The sequence below is a fragment of the Amblyomma americanum genome, chromosome 1 (assembly GCF_052857255.1).
Source record: "Amblyomma americanum isolate KBUSLIRL-KWMA chromosome 1, ASM5285725v1, whole genome shotgun sequence".
NCBI classification, from domain to species: Eukaryota; Metazoa; Arthropoda; class Arachnida; order Ixodida; family Ixodidae; genus Amblyomma; species Amblyomma americanum.
Window position 1 is genome coordinate 163,166,048 of NC_135497.1, and position 20,565 is coordinate 163,186,612.

The 20,565-nt window shown below is 49.0% G+C and overlaps 1 protein-coding gene across 2 annotated transcripts in view; it reads right to left on the reverse strand.

Annotated features, from left to right (window-relative positions):
• Nucleotides 1–20,565, reverse strand: part of LOC144114092 (band 7 protein AGAP004871-like) — a 170,398-nt gene continuing 149,833 nt past the window's right edge. For both annotated transcript variants that reach the window (XM_077647582.1, XM_077647581.1), the window contains 4 exons: nt 14,031–14,234; nt 12,964–13,019; nt 11,327–11,405; nt 1–5,977 (listed from right to left, as the gene is read on the reverse strand). In XM_077647582.1, coding sequence (XP_077503708.1) covers nt 5,756–5,977; nt 11,327–11,405; nt 12,964–13,019; nt 14,031–14,234 — 561 coding nt within the window. In that variant the 3' untranslated portion in view covers nt 1–5,755. The remainder of the gene's footprint in view (nt 5,978–11,326; nt 11,406–12,963; nt 13,020–14,030; nt 14,235–20,565) is intronic.

Here is a 20,565-nt window from a genome sequence, read left to right on the forward strand (position 1 = left end):
CACAATTGAACTTGAATTTATTTCCCAGGTCTATAAACATTGTACATAAGCAGACATCCGGCAAGGAGGGAAGCGTATACATGGTCAAATGCCAACAACACTCACAGGATAAACAGGGCGGCAGCTTGTGCTACACAGGCGACGCTGCACAGGAACGCCTCCAAACAGCGGGGGATCAAGCACGACGCCGAAAGGAAAGAGGACTCATCTCTGCGCTACTCTCCTCTTTCCACAGAGGGCGTAGCTCTACTTGCATATCAAGAAAAGTGAACGATGTCGATGTAGTGCGATCTGTATGTACATTTTCGCGTTCTGTCTTTGCTGTGTTTGCGTGTGCTTAGAGCAAAGGGCCACTGTGCACACCATCCAGGCCTTTCGCTGGTTTCCCCGTCTTCGCCGGATTTTATTGTTTTTTCCAAACGGCACTCGAATATAAAGTCACTTTTACGTAGGACTTGACGGTTTTTTTCTGACCGCTGATACGTTGGAACGCTATAATTTGGCCCATCCTGCGACGGCAGCTTCCTGCTTACATTGAGGGACTTTAGCGAGCCATTGGGGCAACGCCGGTGTTGACCTTTTTCTGGCCGAGGTGCGACAGAACTCACTTGAAACAAGCCTCCTCCCGTTGAATGTGGCCAATTCAGAGTCCACCCCTGCCTCATTTGCACCTCCGATGTGGCTTTGTATATGCGTGCTTTTATCTCTCCGTATAAGACGCCAGGTTCCTTGAAAGCTAAGTCCTAAGCGCGTTTCCCACGACTTATTTTTTTCCCGTCTTATCGGCAAAGGAACGTGGAATAAATGCAGTAAGGTTAATTCGCAGATATGTTGGACTACAAAAATACTTTCCAAAGTTACCATCGACTTTGTCTAGAAACAGTTACATATATTTTCTGCTGTTATTTGCCGTGCGCGTTGTAATCAGCTGCTTACGTGCATTAAGACAAGCAGGTCGCTACTTACAAACTACAGGTGATTGGAGAAATAACCGTTATTTCATTACAGACAGACAAGCGCGTCACATAAACTGTTACTACAGCGTTATGCATTAGGAGACCAGTTGTCACGGGATATCGGTTTTCTGATAATTATGCCTACATTATATTTGCTAACAGGATAAATTAGGAAATCTATCACGTAAACTAACCACGCAGTGAGCCGATAAGCCTGTGGTCATGTGGATATTAGCATAATTCAACAAGGCGATGGCGAATAGTGAGTATATGCAAACTGTAAACGCAGGCTTCTACATACGCAAAGGACCCTTACTTGTATAAGGGCGGGGATATCACTTCTCACGCTGTTTAGAGAACTTAGTATAACACTCAAGACAAACTTGATACCACTACACCCTTAAATGCAGTTGTGAATGCAGTACTTTGAAAATGCGCTTTTGCTATTGCGTCTGAGTCAGCGTCCACCTAGGGCGTGTCCCGCCTAACGTTAAAACATGAAGGACCTCACATCTACTGGAGCTACGATAATACCTGACCTTGAAGATTGAAAGTTTGAAGGGCTGAAGCTGTCACCCAGGATGAAATGACGCACACTTGAGCGAATAAATGCCACGGCTTCTTGAGAGAAATCGGCATCCCTGTTTTATTGAATGCCTGCTAAATGCGTGCTCTGAGATGTACATCAAGCGTACATAGCCTTAGAGTACACTTCACTTAAACATTATACAGGCCTAGCAACTGAGGCACACCACCTTTTTTAGATCAGTGTTCAAATTACACAGCTAGGGCCTTTCGAGCCGTAAATGCAAAGTTCTTGGCAGCGGCGACGTAGTTTGATGTGTCCGATAACCGCTAGGTTAGGAAGTTGGCGCCCATACCTGGATTAATTAACCTGACAGCTCGCCCTTCGCAAACAAACGAAAAGTATACATCAAGAAACTTACTGTGCCACTCTGCCCACTTTAAATCATTCAAGGCGTTCCAATAACTCAACATATTGCCGTAGCAACAGATTAATTTGCTATGCTACAGGATTAACTTTCGAAGTGTACCTCAGATCTAGACACTATAGGTTTACAAAAGTTACTCCACGCGTTCGACTGCGAAAGTTCGCGCGTGTAGCTCTTTTTTTTTTCTTTGACGTCCTCCCCTTCGAGCAGACCTTTATTTGTCGCGTCAGTCGTTGAAGTACACGATCGCGACCTTTAGCTACAAAAACGAACTGAGAAAAAAATAAAAGCAGAAGAAATACAGTGATCTCGGAGTCGGAGGGGGGGGGGGGGGGGGGGTGCATGCGGTGCGCGCGATCGCGTCGGCCTGAACGCTCGCTCGTCGCAGGACCGTCAGAATCCGACGACTGCTGCGGGGAAGCAGCGAAACAAAATTGCTTCCTGGCACGCATGGCACGTTCTTCTCTCGCTCCTAGATGGCGTTGCAAATAGCAGGCAGTTTGTGCTTCTCATTCGCTCCAGTTTGAGTCACTGGCACCGCGAGGCAGCGTTAATGACTTCCTTGCAGGAGTCGCTTCTGAACTTCGATTACCGGCCTTCCAAATCGGCCACTCCGATGGAGGATACCTAGTGCAAGAGGCTTACATTCACTTTAAACCAGAAGCAGTGAGGCCTGATAAGTAAGATAAGTTTTCAGTGCACTGTACAGCAACGCTTGCATATACCTAAATTTACGTTGTTGGAACCTGCGATCGAAAAAAAAAAACAATGTTCAGGCATCAGCTTTACGTATGTCAGCTAATCATGCCGCATTTGTCACTCTGTGAGAGCGCATTTATACGTAGTAGTGTGAACAAGTTTGAGCATGCACATTTCTGCCAATTTCAATTTTTTTTTCCGAGCCTGTCCCTTTCTCTTGTGCATGCACGCTGCCTGCTGTGGCCAGTGACTCGAGCTTTCAGTGCGCCGCGTGTGTAATCAGCTCTGCATTCGTTACATTCCGTACAAAACACATTGCACTCTTTCGGTGGCAGTGCGGTTTTCACGACACTTTTTTTTTGTGTGCGCTGTGTAAAGGAGCCTTCCCTTTCTGGACGATGGGCAGCAGAGGACAGTGAACGTTAGGTAAAACCAGCGCTGCCAGAGTGGTGATTTGACGCTCTCAGTGTCGTCCCACCGGCTAGCAGAAAAAGAGGTGAGATTTAATAGTTTTTTCACGCTGTCTGCTTCCTTTGGAGGTACCACGTCATCATTCTTTTCCTGAACAAACAGCAGTACCTTCTCCTCGGCTCCTACAAGCTACAATAATGGGGATGTTTTATTCGATTTTAGATCTTGCGCTGTCTTTAGGGCTGAGATAGTTTTCACAGAAACAAAATAACTACTGCACTCCCCATATTAAAGTCACTAGCTATCAAAGATGATATTTCCGAGAACTTCCACCATGTGTTCTGTACAAGCTATGCTTTACTAGTTTTAAAAAATGCGCTTGCGTCTTCGGCAACATAACAAGAAGAGGGGAGAAAGGAGGAATGAAAAGACCGTTCAGAAGTTCACGGTCCTCCATTTTCCCTTCTGGCTTCTCTCATTCGGGCTTTCTCGATTCCTGTATTTTTAATTTCCTATCCCCTGCCTGTGGATTAGCGTATAGAACGTGTCTACACGCTTATTTGAGTCTTAGTCCGCATGTGAACATCGTCTACTCGACGTCTACTTTTCGTCTGCTCGCAGCAGCAAACGAAAAAGACGCGTCTGTCTGCGCGCAGCTGTTTGCCTCGAATCATAGCGATGCGGAGTGTTTTGCATCAGGCTAATAAACAGACAGCGTAACTTAAGCAGTTTTGTGTTTTTTTTTTCAGGACTCGAGCAACCTAGGAAGACGATCATTTTATCCAATGCTGATTGAATACCGCTATCGCATCTCAGTGGCACGACCAACGATGCCCCGAGAGCGACCAGTCTGGCAGCGTTGGCGCGGCAAGCGCGCGCACCCAACAGGGCGGCCCCAGAGGGGAAAACTGCGCGTGCGTTCAAGGGCTCGGCTTTCCGACTGGCCTCGCCACCACGGAAGGGCTGGGATGGCACTCGCCGCCTCCGCCGTTTTCGCGGAACGCCACCGCTTGCGGAGAAGCCAGAAGCCGGGATGGGCTCCATTCTCAGCCGGACGTTACCTTCAGCAGGGGCCGACAGCTTCTCACCCGCGCCTCTCCACCTTCCCGCAAAGTGGAGCTAAACTTCCGTCGGAGTGCTTCTTGCATGACAGTCACGTGACATCGGCCTCCTCTCCACGCCCCAAGGTTGCCGTCGAGGCGGCACTGCATGCTATGACGTTTTATTGTGCAGCGTGTGTCGCTTGGGTGCACTCAAGCCAGTGTCGTCGAGCATTGCAATCTAAATCACACGAGGGACTTGTGAGCTGATGGCGTTGCTGTAGCGCAAGTGCTCGCGAAAGAAAGACGCGAATGCATCACCAGTGACATTCACTCTCTATGTACGGTTATGCATAGATTTTCGTTTTCTAAGCCACCTAAGAGTTACCACACTTTTTTGCTTGTCGTCGCATGTTGATAAATTTTGCTCGGCGACACTGTTTTCGCACTTTTCGCAAACAAATGTCCTGGGACAAAAAGCGAATACATTAAGGTCATGCGATTTTCGGTAAATAACTGCTTATTTCCTGTCCGTCCCTAGCAATGATAGCGTTTAAATGATGTGGCAGTTCCTGTTTTTAACTTCTCAAAATCATATTCCCTCTTAAAAGCACAGCTAAGTGCGCAGTTAAAATCCGGTGCATTTTTCAAATGAATTAAAGTTAGTTCTCTTGTTGTATATCAACGTCTACATCTGAAAACATGCGCTATGTTTTTGTTTCGCAGAATTTGAAACGTACCTTTCAGTGAAAACGGCCTTCTTCAAAGCCTTACTAAACAATGGAATGATTCAATTGTGTAACGGTTAAAAATTATCTGACCATGTTTTTAAAACGTAATATTAATCGCTGGGAAATTCAGCCGAATAGCACATTTCTGTTCTTGATCGAATGACTCCGGACAGATTCAACCATAGCACAGGGATTCTGGTAAATTATGAAATCTATTCCGCCTCTGTCCGTGTATGCCTCTATTCATCATATCGTCTATTAAACGAAGTTTTAAGGCTTAGGTTAAAGGTACTGACCATTTTTTTTCGTTAGCTTTTTTTTTAGTCCGATGCATTTAGGCATGAAAAGAACATGAATGCTTTGCATCGGAGCTCTCAAAAATTAATGTGGCACATTTTCATTACTTGTAGACGCTGTTTTTTTTTTTTTCATAACGACGATAGTAATCGACATGGTGGCGGCGGTCTAAGCCTATCTCAACTTCCGCATGTTAAATTCAGAGTTTAGTGTATAACATGCGCATGAAATACGCATAACTTAGAGCGCACCTTTTTGCGACTGTGCGAGTCGGCAGGCTTGCCCACAAACATGATCAAATTCAACGAACATCAGCAAAACGACCGCCGCTCTCCATAACATCAGCGCAAACACGGGAGAGCGGACGAAATGACCCGTCGACCGTTAACAAGCTTCCGTCAACATGTCCACGCACTTTTAACAGCTCTTTTTCTTTTTTCTCTCCAAAACAACTTGTACCAACCCTGCAACTTTCCTTCAAGCACGCGTGCAACAACAGAGCGCAACAAACGCCGGTGCACTTAGCCCCCTCCCGTGGAGGGTGCAAGACGCGAGGCACCAGCGCAGTGCCCGCCAGAGGCCCGACCTTTATAGCCGCCATCAGCGGGCTATACGAACCGGTTTGACGTGATGTCAAAGCTCTCGGTCGATTCGAAAGGATGCCGGGCCTACGGGTCCGGATCCATGGCCCGATGCTTCTTCTTGTCAGGCATGAAGCAGGCGAGGAAATCTATGGGCAGCGGGAAGATGATGGTGGAATTCTTCTCGGCGGAAATGGTGTTCAGTGTCTGAAGGTAGCGCAGCTGCAGGGCTGCCGGGCTTAGGGACATCACGTCCGCGGCCTCTTTCAGGGCTCGAGACGACTTCTGCTCTCCTTCGGCGGCAATCAACTGCGCACGGGTGAAGGAAGAGAAAGTTACGGCTGTGGCAACTGCCTGCCGGGATCTCTTTCTGCTCGGGGAAGTTGCAAGACACGCACACACCGCTTTCAACACTCACACAGTGAAGATAACAACACCTGCGATTGCATTTGGCCTTCCAAAGTGGCAGAAGAAAGCAGTGGAAGCACGCAGGGCAGCGAAACTTTGGCGTCGTGTCTGCGGTGCCGTCAGAATCATTACTCGCAAAAAAAAGTAACTCCGCGTTGCTCTAATGCTCAAGGAATAACTAGAAAAAGGCAATACAAAGCACATCACTTTGGTTTTGTAATTATCCGAAGCCTACAAAGATTTCGTGATTTCAAGAAAATAATAAAGCACTAAATGAAAATACACTTGCTTTAAATTTTTTGAACGTTTCGCGTGACAGGAAAGATGAAGTCCTCTTTGTACCAGAAGATATTTATTGCATTGAAATCGCTGACAGAAAAAAAAAACGCAGAGCAGTGAATTTCCTTGCCTGCGTGCATGCATTGCAGTGTCCCCACTGAAGAAATGGAACTAATCATGAAGGATGAGCACAAATTCTGTCTCGTAAAAGAAGCTTTAAAAGGATGAGCGCAAGTTAAAATGACCGCAGGTTGTCTGCGTCTTTCCATCTCTTCCTGTCAAATTATGAAGAGCTCACATTTCTTGTTATGTGCAGATTTTCGAGCAAAAGCCTACCATGGTGCAACCATGCGCACCCTAGACCCTTTAATAAAATAACCATATATCCAATATATTCAATTTTTATTATTTTCGCCTTTAGTTTATCGGCTCAAGCGACGTCATGTCGAGGTCCGGGTCTAGCAGTTATAAGACAGGCGATTAGAATGGATTACAGCTGCCACGAAAAGAATTCCTGCATTACACCCGTTGCCATAATTTGACTATATTTTTTATATATTCGTTTGTTCCGATACTATAGACGCCTACCACCTGTGACATCAGGGTTCACAGATAGCCAGCAATGAATGCCGCCGGTTCTGGTATCAAAGGCAGTGCTACCTATCGTAAAATGACAAAGAATCAATCAAAAGGAGAAATGTTACCAAATGCAGCTCCTCGACTTTCACATAGTATCACCAAATGAAGAGATCACTGCTTTCTTACGTAGCATGTGCAGTTTCAGTACGAGACTTTCAAATGTCAGCAGCGGCGGTACGAAGAATAATGCTAGGCGTGGCGCTCGTCGTGCAAGGTATGGCCGCACCGGACGGTCGCCAAATAAAGCGCGAAAAAGGCACATCGATTTATGCGGTTGTTACGTCATAATTTAGTGGGGAAAAAAATCCGGGAATGACTTCCACCTTCTGAGGCCACTAAATGGCAAAAGAAGTAATCAGCAACGAACCATAAAGCGCAAAAAGGGGGGGGGGGGATACAAAGCTTGTAACACGTAGTTAGACTTTATCCAAATTGAGCTAGGATACCAAACATAAAAGGTCGGCTCATGAATGCCTGTCACGGTTTGGCCACGTGGTGCGGCACATTCCGCTTGCCCTTCGCGACGCCGCTAACAAAACAACAAAAAAAGAAAGCGTAGGTTTGGAACAGCCCCACAGTGAGGAAAAAAAAAAACCACGACCTGCCACGAACTTTTAGTAGCGACTCGGCTTCGCAGTAATGGTGAGCAAACCGCTCCGCGCTTTCTGCCCACCTTCGAATTCGCCGTGGTTAACGGGTGGACTGTCGCCCGAGTGCGGCATGGTGGGTCACGTTTTCGTGTCCCACGATCGCGGTCGTCTCAGTGTCATGAACAACGCCTTGGCTGAGCCGGCAGGCTGCGCATGTGTGCTTCGCTGCGGCGCTTGTGAGAGTTCATTTGCTCACGCCGTCTCAAAATCTGCTGGCACTAAAGTCCCGAAAGCCGAGCTTGTGCCCGCAAATCAGGAGCCCAGCTATGGAAGTACCTGGAGAGCAAGAGTGCTTCGTGACCGGCTCACACCGGTCACTTGGGCGACAGTCAAATTTGCCTTCCAGTCAGGCGGCGTCTTGACGCGCGAAAAGCTGTGAAAATCAAGCCCCTGATTTTCTGACCTGAGCTGGTCGTCAGCGACGATGAGGGGCACGTAGCTACTGCCCTGGGCTTTTCGATTCGGCAGAGTGATCTGGAGTAGCAAAGCGAGGCCCACCAGTTTTCTTAATAAATGCAATTCACATATCTCTAAGTGTTCATCGTCATCATTAGCCTGACTGCGCCCACTGCAGGGGAAAGGCCTCCCGCATGCCTCACCAATTAACCCTGTCCTTTGCCAGCGGTTGCTACTCTATTCTCGCAAACTACTTAATCTCATCCGCCCACCAAACTTTCTGCCACCCCCTGCTACGCTTGCCTTCTCTTAGAATCCACTCGGTTACCCTTATCTTGCCTTCGCATTATATGCCCTGCCCAAGCCCATTTCTTCCTCTTGATTTCGACTAACACGCGTTTGTTCCCTCACCCACTCTGCCCGCTTCAGGTCTCTTAACGCTGCACATTTAATTTTCATTTCCGTAGTCGCCTGCGTTGTCCTTAATCTAAGCTGAACCCTTTTCGTTAGCCTCCACGTTTCTGTCCCGTTGGTGAGTACCGGTAAGATTAAGCTGTTGTACACTTTTCTCTTGAGGGATGTTGGTAAACTGCTAATCATGATCTGAGAAAGCCTGCCGTATGCGCTCCACCCCATTCTTATTCTTCTATTTATTTTCCTCTCATGATCCAGATCAGCGACCACTACCTGCCCTAAGTTGACGTAGTCCCTTTCCACTTCCAGCACCTCGCTACCAATTGTGAACTTCTGTTCCCTTGTGAGGCCGTTGAAATATTACGTTGGTTTTCTGCACGTTAATTTTAAAACCTACTGTTCTGCTCTCCTTGTCGAACCCATTGATCACGCTTTGTAGCTCATCTCCTCAGTGACTTAGCAAGACAATATCATCAGCGAATCGCAAATTACTTAGGTATTCTCCATTAACTCTTATCCCCAACTGTTCCCAATCCTCCTGTAAACAGGTGATGAATATCATTGGCGAGATCATGTCCTCCTGCCTGGCACCCTTCCTTATTGGAATTTTATTGCTGACTTTATGAAGGACTGTGGTAGCGGTGCAGTCGTTATAGATATCTATCAGTATTTCTACATAAGTCTCTTCTACACCCTGATTCCGCCATGCCTGCATGACTGCTCAGGTTTTCGCTGAGTCAAACGCTTTCTCGTAATTAATGCACTTTTTGTAGCGGTAGCTACCCTACGCCACCTCTTCAAGCCTTCAGCATGGCCACCGTGGTCAACACTGGTCACGTGGTTGGTCACGTGACAAGCCCCGTGGTTTATCACGTGGCTGGCCACGTGGTGCGAAGCAGCTGCCGGCGACGCGGTGGGCCGGCGAAAACGAGCTGCAACAGCTGTGCGCATGGGCCGTGTCAAGTGGGACGAAGATGAAGAAGGAACGCCCAGCGAAACAAAGCGGCGAAAGACCGACTTTGCAATTCGACTGAGCGAGTTCCACTCGGCCAGCTGTAGCTATCGCGTCACTCAAGGTTTAACCAGAGCTAAACCACAGCCATTTTTTTATCCTTCCTAAAACAATGTTTTCCTGGAGAGCAGCTTCCTATAGAATTACTGAGCCTGAATTGAGCTAAACTGACCTGACGTGAAAGGCCTGACCTTACATCACTTCTTGCATATCATCAACACATTTATCAGTTTAAAAATTTTGCTACTTACGCGCAAAAATCTGAACTTAATTTATTCCGCGCTCAATTAAGGCTGTCCTTTTATCGGCAACGGCTCTGACAGCCGCAGTAATTCATTTCAAGTTTACTCCGGTGCCGGAAAGTTTCCTCGGCGTGCAATCAAAGAGTTTAATATAAGAGTACCTGAAGTTACTTTAATAATTTCAGTATACAGAGTGAACGTTCACTGCGTATTGGAAGAAAAAAAACGCGGGCGAAGCGTCTACCCGATGCATTTAAATCAGCCTGCTCGAGGGTACATTGAGCCTAAGAACAATTCGTTAACGTACACCTGCGATATCGACATTTTTGGCATATTCAAACGACGTGCGCCACCGAAGCGGCTATTAGCCGGCAGAGTTGCATATGAATTGCTGACAAATGAAATTAATTACGCCAACCCAAATCGGAAGCAGCGCATTCTGGGGCTGCACGGTATCGTCTAAATCAACACTGCAAATTTTTTTCCTAGTCTATCAGTCGGGAAAGAACAATTACGCCGGCAGCGTGTGGCTTGGTGGCGGCCATAAATAAAGAGAGTGCCCGGCGGCTTGGTACCGGGTGCGCGGCCGTTCCGAGGGAGGGCCGAGGCCTCCGGTTGGCAGAGGCTGCGCCGCCCGGGGCGGAGCGCGTACAAAAGTAAACGGGCGCACGAGATGGGGGAGGGGGGGGGGGGGAACGGCCACGTGTTACCGTCGTCTTTCCGGCGAGGCGATAACAGTGGGCCATTTGTTTCCGTTATGAATTCCGAACGGCAACAAGCACTCGGCGAACCAATTTGTCGGGCCAGCGCTATCCCTCCGGCGGCCGTTCTCCTGCCCGAACCACGGCGGCCCATTCCCGCTGCCGAGCTTGTTAGGCCTCTCCGAAAGCAGTTACGAAGCGCGCTGATTGCCCGGGCAGCAGCCAGCCGCATTAGCACGTTCGGAAGTAGCTTCTCGCCGCGCTATTTTGCCGTATCAGACGAAGAAGGAAACGCAGAAATGGAAACCAATAATAGCTTTCCAGAGGCTGCAAGCCGCTAACAGCCGTCGGACACCTTCATTAGGCCTAACGATGGACAAATCTCGACTGCGGGGCGCGGAGGGGGCAGGGCTTGTACGCAACCGCCATCCGCGGACACGTTCGCGCGCGGGGCTTTGCGGCGCTCCGGAGGAAACCATTAGGAAGCGGAGTCACGTTAAGAAAAAGGCGTTCAAATGGTCGCCACCAAGAGAAGCTGGCCGTTTTGCATGGGAATGGGCTCCTTGCGGGCCGAGGCCGCAGGGTTTGTCAGGTCGCGGCCGCTGGACGCTGCGCCATCGGCGAAAAAGGGGCCCCCACGGACACTCTTATCCAGAGAGGATGCCCGAAGCAGATCGACCGGGAACAGCCATAAACCTTTGTCGTCACGTCAGCATCATTTCGAGGAGCTTGGAGACGCCGAGACGGGACATTCAGAGCGAGCGACGGCCCCGAAGCGGAGCCAGAAGCACGCCCCCCCCCCCTTCCCCCCCGTGTTCCTCATTGTTCCGCGTGCGACGCTTTCGTGAGTAGCCTTGCTTTCACCCTTGCTGCGTCTTCACCTCTGCATGGTTGGTCAGACGAGTGTAGAGGCTTACCTTTGCTCGTGCTTCTCTGGCAGCCTCAGCTTCGGCGGCCATGGCTCTCTGCAGTTGAACCGGTAAACGCACGTCCTTGCTGCGATGTTGAGGGAGGGAAAAGAAATGCTTGCAAAACTTGCACGCATCGTTGAATGGCTAGTTGAAGCGGCAGTCACGAAATGATCAATCGCAAAGGAAAAATGCCAAGAACGGCGACTATATACGTGCCAGTAAAAACACGGCAGGCCCGATCAGTTAATAATTTATTCAAATGAAAATAGCAGCTGCGTTTTCGCATGCATGCGCGCGCACCCAAAAAGACACACTGCAGACATTGCTGCACGTTCCGTTCTAAAATATTTTGAGGTGCTTATGGCATGGCAGAACGATAAATCTCAAGATGCGCAGTGTAGGAAAAGGGCAACGTGAATCAGAAAGCAGAATTACGCAGACAACATCCTAACTCACGCTTAGAAAAAGTGGGCTTATGCCCGAAACGTAGGCCGGATTTAGAAACTTTGATATACCGGCGCAAGCGCACAAGTGACGAGGAAGAGGACGACACGGACGGACGCTCCCCTCCGTGTCGTCCTCCTCCTCGTTGTCACTTGTGCTCCTTGGCGCTGGTTCATTGAAGTATGGAAGATCAACTTGGCCCAATAGCAAGTGTTGCTCGGATTCACCAGGTTATGCTGTGTACGAAACGTCAGCTTGCGGTCGGCCCTACGCCTCGCCTCTCGTCTCGTTGTCTACTATTGGTAGTTGGCTACTACTGCTACTGTCCATACAAGGGCTAGCCAATCGCGAACCAAACTTGCGAGAACATGTGTGAAATGAAAAACTGGCACCTATCAAAGAATGGGGGAACTAAGAAACGTGGTGAGGTAAGAACATATGGGGGAAAATAGTGGGCGAGCCAGACGCGGGGCAGAAGCGCTCGAAAGGAATTTGGCAAGGAACGACGCTCTTTTTAGTGGAAATGAAATGACTGTTCATAGTGATTATGCTTATGCGCCGGCTTTCTGTAAAATAAAGATGTCGCGTTGCTGTTAGCGGAAAGATTATTTTTGCTGTAGCCTACTGTAATGAGTGAACGCACGCACGCACGCACGCACCCACACGCACACACGCACACACACGCACGCACACACGCACACACTGAATTGTAGTATTTATCTCGGTAAAATATGTCAGAAGGCTCAGCAGTCTTTGTCGTGGAGGAAATCACCCTGGTGACGACCACGTATTGGCTATACTAAGGGTAACCTCACCAGGACAACAGAGATACCTTTTTCAAAGCGGTAAAGCAATCTATTAAGCCATAGCTAGCGTCACCAATTTGAAACTGCGTGCGACAGATAAGAATGGAAATGACGAACCACTCAAATGAGCTCCCTACGTAAAACACGGAGCCCACGCAAAACATGGGCAGAACAGTGAGCTAATAGTTAGACGGGGCAACAGGTGAAAATAAACGAGTCCCGGAAAAATCCGTATCTTAAATACTTCCATCTTTTTTCGCCAGCTCGGCAAAAGAACAGTCTAACGCACTTAAAAAGCATTCAATTTCACACAGCTCACAAAGCTTATCAGCTTCAGGAGGTATAAGGACAAGGGGGAAGCCAATGGGCTTAGTGGGGAGAGGAGGAACTCACATTTCCACCCGCTCTACCTTTATGCCCCAAGCGTCGGTGCATTCGTCCAGGGCGCTCTGCACGAGGAAAGAAAAGGAGCACTGTCAGAGGAGGGAAGGCGCTTCGCTTCGCTCAGTGAGGCCTGAACGAAATGGGCTGAGGGTGCATGTCTTCTCTCCCGATACGCAAGGAAGGCAATTATTTTTTTCACAGTCACACACACAAAAGGCCGGACTAAAGTCAAGGTCATGAGGGAAAGCAGACTGTTTGGTGAAAGTCCTTCGGAAATATTGCCGTCTCGCTCTCGACGATTCCGCCTTCGTAATAGCTGTGCGCGGGAAACACGGGTACACCCACGCACAGGTGCGAGCTTGAACACGCCACAATTTCTCTCTCCAAATTCCTGTCCTCGCGCAAGATGTCCTGAGTACAGGAATGCGATCAGGCGAAACTTCACTTGAAGACCGAAAGTTCCGCAGTTTTATGATGGCCTTGTACGCATAAATATGCTCGGATATGGGGTCGGTGCACCTAGCGCCGAATCCAATGCGCATTTTACTTACTTTTTTCTTTCCTGGAGCGTGGAAAGATGAAGCGGGTCTGAATGAACTTCAGCACACGCACATATACGCACACAAAACCTTTTTTTTCCCCAGGAAATTCATGAAACAAATTAGCTTATCCTTCAGTCCTTTTTTGGTCACCATAAAAGTTTTATAATAACAACATAACTCAGCATTTTTGAACTAGGCTAGAAAAGTTCGCAGCGCGAAATAAACGGGGTTCTAACACAACAGGACGAGCGCTGCGAACTTGCTATATAAAGCAGCACGATCCCGTATCTCCTAGGAGAGTTGGAACACTCCCCTTGACTGTCCTCAAATATTGCTATGGCCCAAGTGAGTGGTGCACGCGACTTTCATTCTGCTGCCCAAAATAAACCTGAAGAATGAAACCAATGCATGGTCCGTCACCCTAAAGGCCACAGCCCATGGCCTTGGCCGTTTGGTTATGGTATCCCTCTCTCCCTGTCCCTCTGTTCCCCAGGAAGAGAAGATGTGCGGTCTGTCGCGTCACTGCCTCCTTGCCTGCATTGCATTGGAGATCTGCTCCCTATCGGCGAGAATCTCGTGCAGGTTCCGGGTGCCCAGAATATTGCGCAGCGTGGTCTGTGCGAGCAGGCGGGTGCTGTGGTGGGCGTTCTCCACGTTGGCGACGGACACCGCCGCATTGTGCACCCGGTAGTACACGACTGCGTCCACCGACACGGTCACAGAGTCCTTGGTCAGCACCTGCGAGTGGTCGGTTGGGCGTCTCAGGGAAACCAGCCGGCAAGAAGGAGAGGCGCGAGTGCGCCGACACAGCGGTCGTACGGCACTGAACGCGGCGCGAGAGAGATGTTCGCGCGTGTCTATTATTCAAGCTCTCTTGCAGCCAGAACAAATCCGGTGGCCGAGCTTGACTATTGGGCTCGTCTCTTCGGGAAATATAGCTTACGCGTGCTCAGTGTGCCGCCGAAAGGTGCCTGGGAGCACTAAAAAAGTTTGCAGTACCATTAGGCTCTCTAGCTCGCAACGTGCGAAGGTTATTTGAAAGGGTGGACACTTCGGAAGATTCGTGCCATTTGGCTGAGTTCCAAGATTTTCGCTGAATCCCTGAAAAACCAAGAAGAAATGGAGTAAGCGGACTTTCCATCGGAAAGTAGTGGGCGCGTTTAAAGATTCTGAATGAGTCTGATCAAAACTCTGCATCCTACCAGCTCAACATTATCACCATTAAGTTCGCTTCGTCGGAGTTCGTGGGTGAGCAGTGTCATCCTACTCTAAGTGGACCGCAATGTCACACCGACTTTTCCAGTCGTAGTTACCACTTTTCCGCTATATTTAAAAGCAGCGTGCCTCTTAGGTTGTTTCAAACGGCTTCTCCGAAGAATATATTAGTGAGCAGCTAATGCCATTCTTTTCTCTTATACTACCCCAGTTTATAGCGCTACAAAAGTATACGGACAATAGGAGCAGATGCGCCTTTTTGAAAAACGCAAACTTGCTAAGGAGCTCGCGAACCTAAATGCCGATGAAACAAAGTATACCGGCTAGGCAAAGGAGATATAAAACTGAGGAAACCGGAAATTAAAAAGCCAGCATTGACTAGCAGGAATGCACGCAAGTTAAAAGTAATAAAAACAGGCCTTCGTGCGATTGCAGTCAAGTCCTCGCTGTAGAGTGCGAGACTCTTAAGCACTGCATAACGAACAGCATCAAAGTGAATAGCGGAAGTGCTGTATGCGTGAGTCCCTTTCTAAATTTGAACCGTATTGGTCGGTGAGTGCACCTAACATTCAAAGCACTGTAGGGTGACGAGCTGAGTGCAGAAGCGATTGTGGCGCTTGTGACCTCTTCAGAAAAAAACATAATTATTACTTGTTGAGACAGCTGTATGTGAACGTCTATAACGGACGCAGTGAGCCTCTTGTGCTCGAGTATACATTTGCAACTGCCTGTGCACGCGAATTTGATTCAAGTTTCCTCGTGCTTACTTCCACGGTCTGTTAATAGTGGCATATACATGTCTATGAACTGCGCATACGTGCGCATGTGTGTGTGTGTGTGTGTGTGTGTGTGTGTGTGTGTGTGTGTGTGTGTGTGTGTGTGTGTGTGTGTGTGTGTGTGTGTGTGTGTGTGTGTGTGTGTGTGTGTGTGTGTGTGTGTGTGTGTGTGTGTGTGTGTGTGTGTGTGTGTGTGTGTGTGTGTGTGTGTGTGTGTGTGTGTGTGTGTGTGTGCGTGCGTGCGGCCGTGTGCGGGTGTGTGCGGCCGTGTGCGGGAGTGTGCGCGTGTACGCATGCACACGTGTGCGGGTGTGTGAGCGTGTACGCGTGTACGCGTGTGCGTGCATGTGTGTGTGCGCGTGTGTGCGCGCGTGTGTGATAGTCACGCTTATTGCTTGAAATGTTCAATTATGAATTCTAATCACCTGTATCGCTTATAGTTATATAGAAGCATTCTGTATGGCTAGGAGGCACGAACATGTGTTAATATTCATGCAGTCAAAAAAAAGCGTTTAGGTGACGTGAAAAGCAATTCACGTAATTTATCCTTCAGATGTGACTATAACGGATTGGCCGGATTAAGTAAATCCCGTCAATGGAGCAGCTGGCTTCACGAACCTAATAATGTCTATTGGCGTACAAAGACAGGATTTATTTTATCTTCGCGTGGTTTTTCATTCACTAAGGTTAAGCACATGCTAGAAATACTTGGTCGATTTCTGTACTGTTCGAAATATTTTGATAATTACCGTTTATAGTATGAAGCGCCGTGGAAGAAGTAAAGTAGTCAACGTCCAATAATTACTGCGCCAATGTAATAAGCATTGTATTATATTATATTGTATTTTATTGGGTTTAATGGCGCATAAGCAACTTAGGCTATCATGCGCCATACACATTGTATAATTTATTTCAAAAATTGGGTGTCCTCAGCGAAAGTCCTTGTCCGGACCAGGACTCCGAGGAGCCCATCAAATCGAATGCAGACCTCAGCCTTCTTCTCAGGACTGAGAAAATGGACGAGGTGCGTCATAAAATGCGCGAAAGCACGGTAAAAATTTTTAGAATTAATAGTTCTGCGATATTTGATATCATATTTTGTTTAAGATGGCCGCGTCTTTCAGAAAATTAAAAACAGATGTTCTTACAAGTGGATTATCTCCTAAAAGTAAATTGGGGTGGAAGGAAATGCGTTCATCGTAAAAAACAGTAAAATATTTTTTTCTTAGCTGTTCAAGTTGTGAGCACGAGAATAAAATGTGATTAACTGTCAGCTCATCTCCACATTTCTCACATAAGGGTTTGTCTTGTTTTGTCAGTAGAAAGTTGTGTGTTAGGTGTGTGTGTCCGATGCGCAGGTGGCATAAAATTATTTCTATAAAAATGTAATAAGCAATTGCGTATTACAGTGACGAGGTAGTGAATGGACAAAGGGCCCGAATGTATTTAAGGACCATATTTGGAGTCTCCCTGTTATGGTCATCACGCGGACATATGCAGTCCTCAACACGCAAGAGAAATTCAGGGAAGTTTGAAGTGGTCATAGCTGGCACCAAAGAATGTACCTTGTCCGGAATGTAAGATTTCTGCTCTTCTAGCGCGCAATATTTTGTCCTCTCAATGTGAGGGGCGCCCATTTCTTTCACCCTGTAGCAACGTCTCTCGCTCTCCGTATGTCTCCTCCTCTCTGTTGCCATTCGCATGCCCCGGGCTCATCAAGACCACCCATCATCCCGGGGACGTCGGGGTGACCACGCGATTAGGAAGTTGTGCGGGATTACGGCCCCGTCGCACGTTCCTTTTGCTGCCTCTGGCCCCCAAGGACGCACCGTCCGCTGGAACGGCGGACGGCGTCGCAGGAGAAGCTCCCCAAAAAGCGGCCTCGCCAAGAACAAAGGTTTGCCAGCTCCAATCAGTCACAGAAACTGGGCGGCCCGTTCCACTCAGATGGAGACCGCACTGGCGCGAATAAAGCCTCGCTTTTGCAGCAGCAGCGCCACCGCCGGAGGGATTGGCCCAGTCGCCTGGTCCGCTTTGTCTTCCCGGCGGAGCAACGACGCTGCAGTCAGTCAACCAGGCGTTAAGAACAAGGTCACCGAACCCTGCATCATTCGCAGAGACTTCCGCTGTGCCCCCGCAACTTTCTTGTGCGGAGCCCTTTGTTCTTTTCTCGTTCCTCCCTGCCACACCGCTGGTCCCCCGCGTGCAGGGCGGCCTTGCCGGTGGTCGCCAGTGTTGCACCGTATCAAGGGTCGCTTCGCAGTACATTAATCCCCATTCATCTTGATCGACCCCTTCTTCCAGGGAACAAAAATTAACGGCCAAAGAACACGGCTGCAGGCGCCTTGGAGCGGAGCAAGGGAAACCAGGCTTTACTGCTGGCCGCCAGCAGTAGAGTGCATTAGCACGCCAGCGACTGCCGACCGCCGGGAGCGAACCGTGGGCACGCACTGTACGCGCCATAAAATCGTATCAGCGGTTTCCACCGCCCTACGTCTCGCCTCGATAAAACAGGATTTGAAAGACCCCAGGGCACGCGCGTTGAAAAAGCGCCGCTCGAAAAACTGTCTCCACCTTTCTAGGTCAGCGCCGCCTCATTCGGCCAAGGTTTAGCGGCGGGAAGGCTGCGTTATAAACAACGTCCTCGTCCAGCGCTTCGCTAGAGACAAACTGCCTTCGGATCCCATAAACACACGCGGATCACCATGCCGTTAGTTTCGCTTCGGCTTGCCCTCCTCTCCTTATATTTTTTGGCCAACGCATGCCCTCGCTGCAGTGGCCCCGTTGTGCCTTTTGTTTTGTATTTGAGATGTTTTTCCCGCTTCTCTTGGTTAACAAAGCTTGAACGCACATTGCGACCTTCTAGCGTTATTTACGTCCCACTATGATTCTGCTGCTGCATCGCCCTGTTTTGCCCAAACGTCCCGAGAAGTCTTGTGCATATCTCAGCAACAATTTATTGGTCTCGTTGGATCCTGTTTGTGCCTGGCAGCAGCTTGCATTTCACGTACACCGGAGAATCACCGGAAATATTTCGTTCATCCCAGCATCCCTGTTCGCTGTATAAGCACGTATTATAAAAGGCAAACTTCGTCGCACTTGCGCCGTTCAAGACAGCGCCCGCAGAGGTCGCCTTGAATAGCTTTGTCCTCAACTGTTCTGCCACTTTGTAGAGTCTTGATTCAAGTGTGTATGAAAAATTATCTACCGGCAACATTACGGATGGTCAGGGTGACTGATTAGCGTGGTAACAACGTTTGTACAAAGAGGTGTAAAAGCATAAAAAATTGTAATGAGGGAGTAATTACTCATTGGCATCCACCCAAGCACAGTAATACGGCTACAGAGGAAAGCTATACAGCATCCACAGAAACATCGCAGTGAAAGAAAAATTCGTCCTGGTCCGGAGATCGATCCCGGGACCACACCGCTGCACCGGAGCAGCCGCTCTACCAACTGAGCTAACCGCGACGGCTAGCATATGGTAGAACAAGGTCGAATTAATCAATAACTCGAAGTTGGAACAGTAGTGGTTCCCACTTAGATCAACCAACACTGTTCCCACTTCAAGTTATTGATCAATTCGCTCTCGCCTTACCGAGAACTGCCGTCCCGGTTAGCTCAACTGGTACAGACTGACTGTTCCGGTGAAGCGATGGTCCTGGGTTCGAATCCCGGACCAGGACGAATTTTTCTTTGACTACGAAGTTTCTGTGGAAGCTAGACCGGCGCCACCAATAGCGTCGACACGTATTCAGAGGTGAGCTCCATTCCTAAGCTAATACAGGTACCGCATTGAATACAGGGCCGGAACGCAAAATGCCAACGCGGACTCGGTCAGTTGTTTGCCCGTTCCGACCCTAAATGATTCTCACTCGGGAGCCTTACCAGAAAAGCCGAACTGTAAAGCGCAGACGGCCTGCTCTACTGGGTTCATCGGATTATCGTACCCCGTAAAGCTCGAGGCCCCATGCTGGCTTTGCTGCATCAGTCTCTTCAAGGCACATCTGCCATGAAAATATGGGCTCGCGTGCTACTCTGCTGGCCTGGGTTGGACGGTGAGATTGAAAACCATGCACGTTCTTGCGTTCCATGCATACAAGCGCAACCATTTTCACCTCGTGAGGCTCCTATCAGTCGGCTAGAAAGAGGAACAAGGTGATGACGGCTGCACATCGATTGCACCGGACCAATTGACGGACGCATGTTGCTGACAGCTGTGGACTCGCGTACAAATTGGATCGAGGATATCCCTGTCCGGTCGTCGACCGCTGAAGTCAAAATCCCGCGGCTTCTCTAACTGTTCGCCCATTTTCGCTTGCCGCAAACAGTCGTGTCAGTTAACGGGCCTCAATTTTCAAGCCAGCAATTTTCCAAATTCATGATTGAAAACAACACAACAGAACTATGCAGCGCGCCGTACCACCCACAGTCCAATGGCCTTGCGGAGCGCGCTGTTCGCGCCATGAAAGACGGCCTTCTAAAGCTTTCGGCAGTGAGCGATCTCGAGACGAAACAATAGCGCGAGTGTTGCTCAGCTACAGGCGCGCCCCTTTACGGTGCGACAAGTCCCCCTCAGAAATGCTGCTGTATTACCCACTTGTGTTCGCATTTCTGCCCTCTATCTTTCGGAGTTCTTCGCAGCCTTCCAAATTCCAGTGCTGGGATCCCGAGTGGGTGTGCAACTTTGCTCAGGGGAGGCGGATGGTGTGCAGGCGTCATCAAAGGCATCGAGGGTACTCCAGAGGGGCCACGCTGTAGGCGCCTGTGTCACCCAAGGCTCTAAAGACGAGCGCACCCGACTCGATCCAGCCTGGCCCAGACCACGGGGAATGTCGGACGTCACCACAAAAGAGCAGCTAAGCCTGGAATATTCAGAGCCCTATGATGCCGTTCCTGTTCCTTCGACATCACCGCCTGCCGAATAGGCTCGACGTCTCGCAACTCCACTGGTTTTGTAGAGGTCTACACGACAACGAAGGCCTCTGCAAAGACTGCAGCTTTAAAGAAAGGGGAAAATGATATGACGTGCTATTTTGACACGTGCAGTCCTGCGTTTACCCTCGAACCGGCTCCGT